This window comes from Tenrec ecaudatus, chromosome 7 (assembly GCF_050624435.1).
Source record: "Tenrec ecaudatus isolate mTenEca1 chromosome 7, mTenEca1.hap1, whole genome shotgun sequence".
Lineage (NCBI taxonomy): Eukaryota > Metazoa > Chordata > Mammalia > Afrosoricida > Tenrecidae > Tenrec > Tenrec ecaudatus.
This window is the reverse complement of record NC_134536.1, coordinates 165,230,916-165,244,034: the sequence shown is the minus strand read 5'-3', so window position 1 is coordinate 165,244,034 and position 13,119 is coordinate 165,230,916. Positions and strand designations below refer to the sequence as shown.

General features: G+C 41.7%; 1 protein-coding gene across 1 annotated transcript in view; it reads left to right on the top strand.

The window, feature by feature from the left end:
• Nucleotides 1–13,119, top strand: part of NUDT3 (nudix hydrolase 3) — an 83,491-nt gene that overhangs the window by 43,256 nt on the left and 27,116 nt on the right. Inside the window, exon 2 of the mRNA XM_075555491.1 lies at nucleotides 7,197–7,307. Within this exon, the coding sequence (XP_075411606.1) occupies nucleotides 7,197–7,307 (111 nt within the window). The remainder of the gene's footprint in view (nucleotides 1–7,196; nucleotides 7,308–13,119) is intronic.

The window sequence follows — 13,119 nt, the reverse complement described above, 5'->3', positions numbered from 1 at the left end:
GTTTATTTGAATGTTTTCATCAAAAAGTGCAGGAGAGAACGGGAGATTTCCAGTTCTGCAGAGTCGCTCTTCTTCTCTCTAAAATTTATTTACGTTCCTTGTGGCTATACATAGCAGAACATACCCCATTCACCAGTTTCTGCATTTGCAGTTCAGTAACAGGTTACATTCTAGTTGTACACCATCCTCACCTCCTTCTCTGAGTTGGTCTTCCTCCATTAACAGAGACTCACTGCCCAGTCCTGCCCATCTGATCTTTTGAGTTGTTGCTGCCAATTTGATCCCATATCCTACAACCAAGTCCTTCTGACTCACGGTGAGAGGCCCTAGGAAGGTTAGCAGCCCTATACTTCCTAGACAGTGTCACCAAAGCTTTGACCCCTTAGCGAGCTGTCATAAGAGAGTGCACTGCTCAAGGCAGGCATTCTTTATTAGTTACTCCAGACTCTTAGTTGGTCTTAAGAAGCCTTCAGGAATGTCTTTGCCATAAGGTCTAATGATTATTATCTCAGGGCAGTAGTTTCAGGAGTTCCTCCAGCCTTCGTGGTTTGAAAAAAAGTCTAAATTCCAGGAGAATTCAAAATTCTGTTCATTTTTTTCCTGAAGGGTCTCTTTGCTTATTAAAAAATGAGAACATTGGAAAGAATAGTGACTGAGCATCAAATACGAAAAAAAATCCATTAGTAATCAATAACAGTATACACACACACACATACCCCAAAATTGGAGGTTGCTTGGACGCTACCTCGTTATTCTGAAAACTAATAAAGAGAAACGGTTATATATTTATCTTACCTTTCCTGTATTAGAGAAGTCAGGCAATTGATGAAGGAAACGTCTTTCTAATAGAATTCAACTGCTAAATAAATATAAAAAGGGATGATAGAATTAGAAAGCCATCATTTTGCATTTCATAATAAAATCATGGGTATAAATGAGCACTAAAGGCATTAAAAGACTTTTATCTACTAGTGATACGTATTGAAGTATTTAATGGGTAAATGAATTAATCTCTGGGATTTGCTTTAAAACATTCCTGGGATTGGGAGAAGAGGCGGCCCCCTCGTGGCTGGCAGGTCTATTCCCACTCCTCGTGACCCTAGAGGACTGCGTAGAACCTTCATAGGTTTTCTGAGTCTGTCAGTCTGAGCCTTTGCCCATCAGCAGTTCAGTTAGCAGCCCATGCTTCACCCACTGCTAGAGGACCTGATAGGATGTAGATAAAGAAACCAGATAAGCAAGTGTTAATAATTGGTAATGCTGGCTGGTAGTTACTTTGGGAATTCATGATATTTTTTCTTTCTAGTTTTGTGTATGCTTAACATTTTCCATAGTAAAAGTTTTCAAAAATACCTTACTGAAGAGTAAAAGAGACTTTTCTTTATGTGCTGATGAAATAAATGGTCTGTACTATATGTTAAGTGAAGGGCAGTATGTATGAAAAGGTATGATTTGGGTTAAAAATGAAGAAATAAATAATATATATATTTTTTATACATGTATAAAACCATGTATACTGGTATGCTAGAATATTCACAAGAAATGCCTCTGGAAGTAGGCAGAAGTGCTTTTCGTTGTGTCCTTTGTGAGTTTTAAAATATGCAGGCTCTACCATAGAAAAAATAGATACACAAATGAAATGAACTCACTGCCTTCAGGTAGGTTCCTACTCACATTGGCCTTTTTTCGGGTCTCGGAGCAGGCCACCTCGTCTTTCTCGCTCATGGAGGGTGGACTCAGACTGCCGGTTTTGTGGTCAGCGGCCTGACACTTAACTTACTGTTCATCAGGGTGCCCTGAAAATAAAACAAAGAACCATACTTCTAGACACACAGGCCTGTAGACATGGAGAGCAATCGAACATCTCTACTGGAAGTGCTTTCTAGGGAGTTTTAAAACTGGAGAGGCCGAAGTCAGGAGAGAAATGATATTTAATTTTTTTGCAATTGTGTGGTTGATTGGTGTGTGAGTTACACCACAAGCCTGAGTCTGCTAACTCCTCTATCAAGTAGACAGATTTCATTTGTGATTTAAACTTTTGTGTATGTAAATATGACTAATATGTTAGTGCTCCCTTGGGGCATAAGACCTGCCTTTATTTAAGTTTACAGCAAACATCATCTTATATGAACATTTATTTAAGAGGACATCATTTGGTACAGGGTTTGGCAAAAAAAAAAAAAAAGGACGAAGGAGCAGTTGTTTATTTTTGTATAAGAAAGAGCTTCATATAAAAGAGCAATTGTATATTGAAAGAAACATCCCTGCCCAGTCCAGATCAAGTCCATAAACTGTCAATTAGCCCAAATGTCCAATACCAGTCTATAAATTCCTCCAGACACATGCAGCACATGCAATGATGCCAAATGCAGGAAGATCACAGGCCAGTGGGTGGAAAATCTTGTGTATCCAGTAATGGTGGAGGCATCTCAGTGCTTGTGTGGGTCTCCGCATGGCTCCTCCAGCTCCACGGCTCTGGCTCCATCAGCTTAGCTCCATCTGGCTTGTCATCAGGAATGTGAAGCAGAGAGAGTATGTGTGTCCCACCTCCAGGGAGGAAGACAGGAATTCCCAGAATCCTCAGGAGAAAGCAATGCCTACACAGAGGCCTCATTGCCTATGACCTGATTGGCAGGCTAGATGCCACCCCTTTGGAGCAGTTAAAATGAGCAAGTGTGTGGATGTGAGGAATGCTTGTTGCTGTGGCTTCATTTGTTTTAATAACCTCAAGAAATTTTAGCATGCTCGATATTTTACCTAGCCCATTTAGCTTTCAGACATTTCCTAGGAAGTAATACATGGTATGCTTCTTGGCCACTTACAACATCTTAAATGCTAACTCTCAAATATTCGAGCAGTACACAGGAGTTCAGAGTGCGATTTCTCCCCTCAGTGCCATTGAGTCTGCTGCGCAGAGGCAGTCACTACTTCTCCAGGGTGTGCTGGCTCCCCTCCCGCCACGTGTAGTTGAACTCCAAACAAATCGTCTGCATAGCAATCCGTTGTGGCACAAATGCCTGAAGTATGATACTTTTTAAGTAAATGTGAAAATGAAGTATTGAGAATTGGTAGTTATATTTTGTATCTACTAATAAACATTTTCAAGGAAAAAATAAAAAAACATTGCTTAATAATGAGTCCACCAACCCTCCCCTCAGGTATTTTTTAATCCAACATGCCACTCTTTATTCTTCCTTTGTGATTTGAGTTTTTAATCCATCTATATTTATGGCAGTTTCATTGATGATGATTACTTATTCTGCCTTTGTGTTAGAAGTTTTTTTCTGTATATTATACCATATTTGTGCCTCATTTCCTCTAGGGATTACCTTCTTTGGTGTGCAGTATTCTTTAGTAGTGGATGGTTTTGTTTCCTTTCCCCTTTTTGTATATCTTTAAAATTATTTTCTTTGTGGTTTACATGAAGCCTACATTTAACACCTTATATTAATAATCTGGTTTAATTTGATAGTAATTTAACTTCTCACAAAAAAACCAAACTCAATGCTGACTTAAAGGAACCCTATAAGACAGGATAGGGATGTGGCTTTTATATTCTTTTTTTAAATCATTTTACTAGGGGCTCATACAACTCATCACAATCCATACATACATCAATTGTGTAAAGTACATTTGCACATTCGTTGCCCTCATCATTCTCAAAACATTTGCTCTCTTGGCATCAGCTCCTCATTTCCCCCCCTCCCTCTCTGCTCCCCCCTCTCATGAACCCTTGATAATTTATAAATTATCATTTTGTCATATCTTACACCATCCTACGTCTCCCTTCACCCACTTTTCTGTTGTCCATCCCCCAGGGAGGAGGTTATATGTAGGTCCTTGTAATCGGTTCCCCCTTTCCACCCCACCCTCCCCCACTCTCGCGGAGCTTTTATATTATTTTAAAACTTTGTGTTAAGCCATGCTAAAGTAATTTTTTTAAAACCCTGAGAAATAAAACGCTACTGATGGCAGCTGAAGTCCTTAATGTATTATTTATCCTTCCCTCTATTAGTTTCTCATGCCCTTGTACTCTGTTCTGGGGGCTCCTGTCACCACACACAGGTGCCCTCCATCAACATAGTGTTTTCCCTCTGTTTCCATTGGGATAGCAAGTTTTCCCAGTCCCACCTGTGGCCCTTCCTCTGCTCTATGGAGCAACTTGTCTCATTGATCCAAGTGTCCCCCAACAGGTGGTAACACCTGTCAGTGACTTGAGAGCTTCCTAAATCGTTCACTAGTTGGCCAATCCCTACCCTGATCTGCTTTAAAACGGAAGTTATCTTAATTTGTGAACCCCAGTTCCTGCGTAGAAACTTTGCGTCTAAAACTCAAACTTCAGCATTAAGAATTTACTGGCTACTATTTTATAAGATGCGAGTGAAAGCTCTGACCTAAAGTTTTTTGTCTTTTTTAACTCTACATTTTCAATGGGTTGTCCTGGAAACTTAAAGAAGAGCTATTTACAAGTAACCGTGTTTGCTTTGAAGTGTGACTGCAAAGTGATGAGTCTGACTTTTTCCAGCCCATTATTACATGTAGTCATGCTTTGAATGTGCTAAGCAGTAACGCTGACTAAATTTACTAATTAGCATTTCACATTGATTGAAATTTAGAAACTAAATGGTTATATTTTATGCCAGAAGGTTTCTTTCTTTCTTTCTCTTTTTTTTTAGCTTTGAAATGTTCCTGTAAAGGTCTCTCATTAACACTATAAATTAGATGGCCCTTGTTAGCCTTTGAAGCAAATGCACAGTTTTAAAATGGCTGGTAAACTTTTTGCTAGGGAGTGAGAGAACTCTTTAACAAGAATGACTGTTGTTATTTATGTAAGAAATCAGTGAAGGGCTAACTCATTCATTTTTGTACTTCTTTAAAAAATTATTTTATTAGCATATAATTCACATATCACATAAATTTATAGTTTAGTTTGATCATATTAAGAATTGTGCAATTATCACCCCAATAAATTTCAGAGCATTTTCTTGTATTCATTGTTGTCTACTATTTTTTCTTAATCTTCTATGTAGATTAGATAACCGTCACTCTAGTGCCATTGTCTAAGTCACTATGTGAAGTCCCTACTTTTTTACTTAAATTAACAAACATTATATTTTAGTTTATTTTCTTTTTGACAAAATATAGTTCCAAGAAATAAAATCTTGGTCGCAATTTTCAGGTTGCAAATGTTTTCTTTTGGGGAAATAGTATATTGTTTTAGGTTTATAATTTATTATAAAAATAAAGTGAGCTTTCTAAAAGGCTGCACCCCTGGGGTGTAGACTCTAAGGAAGAAAATAGTGGGTTGTCATGTAACTGGAGTTTCAGTCAGGGCCTAGCTCTTGTTTAGGGGTGAACATAGGCCATAGGACGGGGCGCTGGAATGGGTGTGAGAAGTTGAAAGGGCGCGTAGTAGCTTCTTGGGATAAGGAAAGCAGCGGCGCATAGTAAGTAGGTGCTCGGGACTGAGTACGCATCCCGCCCCAAAGAAGAGCCCGGCGTCTCTCTCCAACTATCAGAGCTTCTTGGCAGAGGAGGTTTCCTAGGACCGGGGTTCTCAACCTTCCTAATGCCATGACCCTTTCATACAGCTCCTCATGTTATGCTGAACACCCCAACCGTAAAATTATTTTCGTTGCTACTTCATAGCTGTAATTTTGCTACTGTTATGAGAATCAGGCGACTTGTGAAAGGGTCACCCAAAAGGGTGGGACCTACAGGTTAAAAACCGGCTGTCCCAGGAGGTGCCCATTGTCAAGGCCACAGGTCCACTGTGAAAAGTGCCTTTGATGCTGGCTAGCTCAGAGGTACAGGTAAAGGACTTCAGCTTCACTAGACACAGAAGCATCACTAGGCCAGGGCATCAACAAGTTCATGGAAATTTAAAATAGCTTTCCCCCCCACTTCTCCACCAGCTTTCTGATGCCCCTTTATATATCCTGCAGATTTAGTGCTTCCTAACTCTTTAGTTTTAATACTTTAAAATTTTTTTTAAATAATTCAGCAGCAGGGAGACTCACAATGTACAACTACCACCATTATTTAGTGACAAAACACTTCCATTGCCCCAAATCTAGCCTGTTTCTCTTAAGGAGTTAATGCTTTCTTTTTTAGGACTTTTATGGACATTTTTTTTTGTTTCAGTCATTTTATTGGTGGCTCATACAACTCTTATCACAATCCATACATCCATCCATCGTGCCAAGCATATTTGTACATTTGTTGCCATCATCCTTCTCAAAACATTTGCTTTCTACTTGAGCCCTTGGTATCAGCTCCTCATTTTTCCCCCTCCCTCTCTGTTCTCCCCTCCCTCGTAAACCCTTGATAATTTATGAATTATTATTTTGTCATATTTTACACTGTACGACGTCTCCCTTCACCCACTTTTATGTTGTCCATCCCCCAGGGAGGAGGTTGTATGTAGATCCTTGTAATCGGGTCCCCCTCTCCACCGCACCCTCCCTCCACCCTAGTTAATGCTTTTTAAAAACAATTATGTTGGCACATAATCTACATGTCATACAACTCAATAGTTAATCACTGATAACATTTTTGATGCACAGAAAACTTTTTAATTTTGATGAAGTTCAGTTTAACTTTTTCCTTTTGTTCATGCTTTTGGTGTTATATCTAAGAATCCATTGCCAAATCCAAGGTCATGAAACGTTACCCCTATGTTCTAAGCCAGTGGTTCTCAACCTTCCTGTGACCACCTGAAGGAGCAGGAGCTGGGGCACACAGGAGTGAGGACTCCAAAGGGAAAGCTTTGATTGGCACCAAGATGCCAACCAGGGCCGAGGACTGCGTTCCTTCTGGCTGACCTTTCACAGTGCTTAGAGGCACAACTCGGACAGTCTCTTGCTCTTAAAAAAATTCTTCAGCCTTTTGTCACCTTGTCAACTCCTCTGTTGAAAGGACTTTAGAGAAAGGAAGTGGTGAACGAGGAAAACCACCGAGAGTCTGAGCAGAGGTAATGGCCACTGGTTCCAGTGTCCTGCTTTTACGAGGCATATTGTCTTGTTTACCTACTTTGTCAAACAAGGGTATGAAAATTACCCGACAAGAAGTGATTTGGAAAGATGTAAATAAAGGATGGATCTCAGTTACTTCCTGCTTGTGGTGTTTCAACTTTAAGTCTGCATGAATGTGTCTCTTCTGAGTGTTTAATGCCCCGCATAACTTGTGTGCTTCAGGTGCTCCTCGTGAGCAGTAGTCGCCATCCAGACCGATGGATTGTCCCTGGAGGAGGCATGGAGCCCGAGGAGGAGCCAAGTGTGGCGGCAGTCCGTGAAGTCTGTGAGGAGGTATGCACAGGGAAGAAAGGGCACAGCTGTGCCTTGTAATCATGAACATGTCCTGTCCATGCAGTTCTTTAATTTATCACCACTCGCTAAATAAACATGCTCCTGACCGCAGAATGATGGCCTTTAATAGTTACCATGTGCCTCCTTGATTAAAGGGGCAATTGGGTTGTGACATGGTAATGTTTATCAGACACTGTATGAAGAGTGTGCTTGTAGGAGTGACCGACCATATGTAATTATACTAGACATTCCTGTGACTGACTGCCCATTGCTCTGTTTCAGCATGGCCTTGGTTGTCTAGGGCAGAAGATCAAGAATCAAATCATTCGTTAGCCTTCCTAAATCGGAACAGGTGATTTAATGAAAAGATCGCACTCTCCTTGACTTTTGGATAAGTAAGAAGAGACTCTTGTTCTCCATGCTTTCTTTAGACCTGGGCCATGGGCTGGTGGCTGCAATGGCAAGTCAGCTAGAGCATTTACTGGTTCAAGTCAGGAGATCCAGGTGTCTACTTTGTCCAGGGTCAGGTGGTGGTCAGCATACCTGTATTGAGTTTCTCGACTATGCCCAGTATGCATACTAGATATTTGTAACCTTAGACTCTGATACCACCCCCAGGGGACAGTGGCGCCATGCCAGGGGGGTGGCTGCAAAAGCAGATGGCCTACCTGAAATCCTAGATTATGGGCATATAGTACAAGAAATTCCATTGCCAGAGGGTGCTGACTAAATTCCTGTGTTTTGTTTTTTTCCGATTTTTTCCTGAAAAGGGGGTTGTAGGCCAGATAAGTTTGGGAACCTATGCTTAAAGTATACAGTCTGGTGAAACTGAAAAACCCATTGCCATTCAAAACCAGGAGGAAGGGACTGTTTCTCAAGGGCCTCTTGTGCCGTCATCCTCCACTCTGCCTATTATCTCATTTAAGACTCAAGTTGGGTCTGTCTAAATAAGATAGGCGGGATAAGCAATCTGGAGGAGAAAACGCTACTGATGGTTCCGGGAGGCCATGAGAGAGCGGGAAGCGGGGTGGGGGTGGGGTGGGGGGGGAAGTAGGTGTTAACAACCCTAGGGACAAGGAAACAACAAGTGATCCAAAATTGTTGGCGAGGAGGGTGTAGGAGGCCTGGCAGGGCTTGCTCAAGGGCAATGTAATCAAGAGGAATTACTGAAACCCAAATGAAGGCTGAGCATGATAGTGGGCCAAGAGGAAAGTCAAAGGAAATAGAGGAAAGAACTAAGAGGCAAAGGACATTTATTAGAGGTCTCAATACAGGCATGTAAATATATATGATGATGGAGAAATAGATCTGTGAGCATATATTTATAGGTTTAGTACTAAGCTAGCAGATGGACATTGGGCCTCTACTCAAGTACTCCCTCAATTCAAGAATACTTTGTTCTATTAAACTGGCATTCCTTGTTTCTCACCTTCCCAACACGATCACTGAAGACAAAGCGGGTGCTTAAGCAAATGTGGTGAAGAAAGCTGATGGTGCCTGGCTATAAAAACATACAGCATCTGGAGTCTTAAAGGCTTGAAGGTAAACAAGCGGCCATCTAGCTCAGAAGCAACAAAGCCCACATGGAAGAAGCACACCAGCCTGTGTGATCACAAGTTGTCGATAGAATCAGATATCAAGCATCAAAGAACAAAAAAAATCACATCACTGTGAATGAGGGTGAGTGCGGAGGGGAGACACAAAGCCCATCTGCAGGCAACTGGACATCCCTTACAGAATGGTTGATTGGAAGAGACAAGCCAGTCACTGCAATATAGCATCCATGAAACATACAACTTTCCTCTAGTTCTTTAAGGCTTCCTTCCCCCGCTATCTTGATCCCATTTCTACCTTACAAATCCGGCTAGATCAGAGAATGTACACAGGTACAGATCAGACCTGGAAACACAGGGAATCCAGGACAGAAAAACCCATCAGGACCAATAATGAGAGTAGAGATACCAGGAGGATAGGGGAAAGTGGGGAAGAAAGGGAGAATCCATCACAGTGATCTACATATAACCCCCTCCCTGGGGGATGGACAACAGAAAAGTGGGTGAAAGGAGACATCGGACAGTGTTAAGACATGAAGAAATAATAATTTATAAGTTATCAACGGTTGGGGGGAAGGGATGGATGGAGGGAGGGGATAAATGAGCTGTTACCAAGGGCTCGAGTAGAAAGAAAATATGGTGAGAATGATGAGGGCAACAAATGTACAAATGTGATGACACATGGATGGATGGATATAAGAGTTGTACAAGCCCCCAATAAAATGATTAAAGAAGAAGAAATACTCAAGTAAGAGCTCCATTGTTAGAACAATAAAGTTCTGTATTGTGGGGAGCGGGGAGGAAGACTCAAGTCGGTGGTGTAAGTTTTAACGCCACTGTGTACTCCCCTGGCCACATAGCCCGTGCTTTTATTTATTTGTTCCAGAGGATTTAAGACCAATTGTAAAGGTATATAAAATACCACTTTGGACAAGTCTGAATCTTTCCTTTCTTTGGAGCCCAGCCATTGCTAAAACCCCTCCCAGACTACTCTTGAGTGATTGTTTGTTTGTTCTGAGCTCATAGAAGATTCACATTGCCTAGGTCTCCCTCCTTCTGACATAGAGCTGGAATCTCTGAAAACAAAGATCCTGTCTCCTGTTTATGCTTCCTGGCAGCTAAGCATTGACTAATACAGGCTTTTCTTTCAATAGCCATTTAGAATTGAACTAATTTAAAAACCAATAGGAAGAGATAAAATCCCTGGTTTCTTTTGATAGAAATTTATGTGTATCAAAACATAACTGTTTACCCTTTAATACAAAAGAATAGCATTATGTATAACTTTAGAATGGAAAAAACTATTATTATTTAGACTTCACCATGTCTTTCTTGTCATGGATAGGAGAAAGCTGTAGAGAGACAAATGTAAGTCTATCGAGTAGTCATTCCCAAACACCTACCTGCATCAGAATCTCGTGAAGGACTTGTAAGGATACCGACTGCTAGGCTCTCCCCCCAAAGTTGCTCATTGTGGCCTGGGGGAGGCCCCAGGATGGGAATTGTGAGCACACTCTTAGGAGGTAGCTGATGTTGCTTCTGTTGTGGGCACCGGCCTCTGCAAAACCCCTGGCCTCAGCCCCTGAAGCACTCCCACTCCCCCTGGTTAGTCTGTCCCAAGGAGCGCACTGAGAAATGTCCAGCAAAGGCTTCCTCATTATTAAGAAGATGCTTGAGGAAAAAACTATTTATTGCCTATCAGACTTGATGGAGCCTGCTAGTGATATTTGGAGTGTGGGAGCCTTGTTGTCTCGAGAGAGGAAGTGTTAGTTTGAGAGCCAAACCTTCCCGTTGAGGGTAGAAAGAAGCTAATTCTTTGAGGTTGTTAACTTACAAAAGAAGACAGCATTACAGCGGCATTTTTTGGGAGCTGTTGAATGAAAGAAAGGTGACCTTTTTACTATTTAAGCCAGCAGTTCTCAAACTTTTAATAACCAGACCCACCTGAGGATCATGGGAGGCGGGTCAGATCCCAGTGGTCAGGCTGTGCGTACCCCAGAACATAAGTCAGAAGTTCTAGGAGGAATAGGACCTGGCATCATCATTCCTTTGAAAGCTTCCATGGTGTTCCAGTGTGCAGCCAGTCTCGGAATTGTCACTGAAATCCAGACTTTGCAGGCTACACAGTCTACCACAGCCACCTACCTCTGCCATTGGAGCACAACCAGAGCACACGGAGGAAGGAGTTGGCAGAGCTGTGCTCCAGAGGCTTCTTTTCCACAAACTGCTCGGCTGCTCCCTGGTGTAAGCCCTTGCTGAAACAAGAGAATGAATGACTGGTGGAGCAGCAGCAGCATGGACATATTAGAAACGGAAACTCAGCCCCCTCCCCCTCCCCGTCCTTAGAAACGATCACACTCAGATTCCACAGGATCCCCGGGTGATTTTTGATAACCACTACAGTAGAGAAGTGAATTCTTACACACGAATGTCCTGAGAACCCCACTTAATGGAATTGCGTAGAAAACTGTTCGAGGGATAGCCTGAATTGGCTATTTCCATATCTGTTCTAATGCTCTTCTGACATGAGCATACCAGAAAGCTAAAAGTCCCTTCCCCAAAGTCTGATGACTGATGCAACTAAGGAAGAGCCCTGGTGACGGCAGGGTTAGACACTGGGCTGTTCACGCCAAGGTTGGCAGTTTGAAACTACCCATCACTCCCCCGGGAGAAAGACGAGGCGTTCTACAGAAGTCCTATAAAAATTGATAGTCTTGAAAACCCGCAGAGACAGTTCTGCCCTTTATTGTAAACTCACTATGTGTCGGAATTGACTCGATGGCTTTCAGTATTGAGTGAGAAGATTTAAGTTCAGCTAACTAGACACACTTGCACAAGACTTTTAAAGTGGCTTCACAGGGAAATAGCGATGCTTCCAGGATGGAGAGAAAGGAGAAAGTTTACACAAAGATTTGTTGCTTGGTTTTAGAGGTGGTAAGGGAACTCTACAGAGCGCAGTTGAATTTGGCTCTGTCTCAGCGAAGCTGGTAGTTGTTAATATTGTTTTACTTTGCTTTTGAGTGTGAAGATTGAATTGTTCCTGGATCGTGCAAGTACAACAAAATGTGAAAAACTACAGATGAAGTAGGAAATGCGGTCAGAGAACTGGGAAGGCTGTAGGGCAGTGGTTCCCAACCTTCCTAATGCCGAGACCCTTTCATACAGTTCCTCATGTGGTGGTGACCCCCAACTATAACATTGTTTTTGTTGCTCCTTCATAACTGTTATTTTGCTACTGTTGTGAATCGTCATGTAAATATCTGATATGCAAGATGTATTTTCATTGTTACAAATTGAACTTAAGCATAGTGATTAATCACAAAACAATATGTAATTATATATTGTGAAATATTTATTTCTAATTACAAATAAATAAAATTTTGTCTTGAAGCATGGTGTATATAGCATGGTTAACAATCTTCACGCTGGGTACTCATACGGGGGCGTCTCTGCATGTCTCTGCATGTGGGCGGACCCGCCTGGAGAGGAGTGGGGTCTCAGTTCCTAAGACCATAGGAAATAGGTTGAGAACCACTGCTCTAGGGTAAGGTAACTTGCTTCCACTTATGTTTCCTGGGACTCACACCCATCCTCCTGTAGGGGAAAAGTGGACGGTGCCGACTGCAGGAGGAAAGCTGAGTCAGTGAATGTGTAAACATCTCAGTGCTGGCAGGGTCTATACCCGGCTGCTGCTGCATCAGGGTAGATCCATGTGGCTTCTCCTCAGGGATGTCTTGGCAGGAAGTGAGCCTTGCCAGCTAACTCAGGGAACTGGCTAAGGCAGCTGCACCCTGGTCCTACCATCAAAGAGCAAGAGATCCGAGAATTGGAAAGGCGAGGCTCACTGAGCCATTTATCCCTCTGCCCTTCAGTGAACCCCACCTGTGTTTATCGGCCAGGATGGCACAATAAACTATCTCTTGCACTTACAGATATGATTGCCTTATTACAGATGATTTTGTAATAATAGGCATTCTTAAGTATTTAGAGAACACTTGGACCCACTTAAAAACTCAGTTACTTAGATATCTTAAGATGGTTCTGTTTGAATTTGTAGATTTTAATATTATTGATTGCTTTTTAAAAATTATACTCATTTTAATTTTATCTATCAATTATAAAAAGGTTGAAATTCTTTTTTTATGAAAAGATCATTTTATTGGTGACTCTGACAGCTCTTATAATAATTTATACATCGATTGTATCAAGCATATTTGTACATATGTTGCCATCATTGTTTGTAAACTAGTTGATTGCTT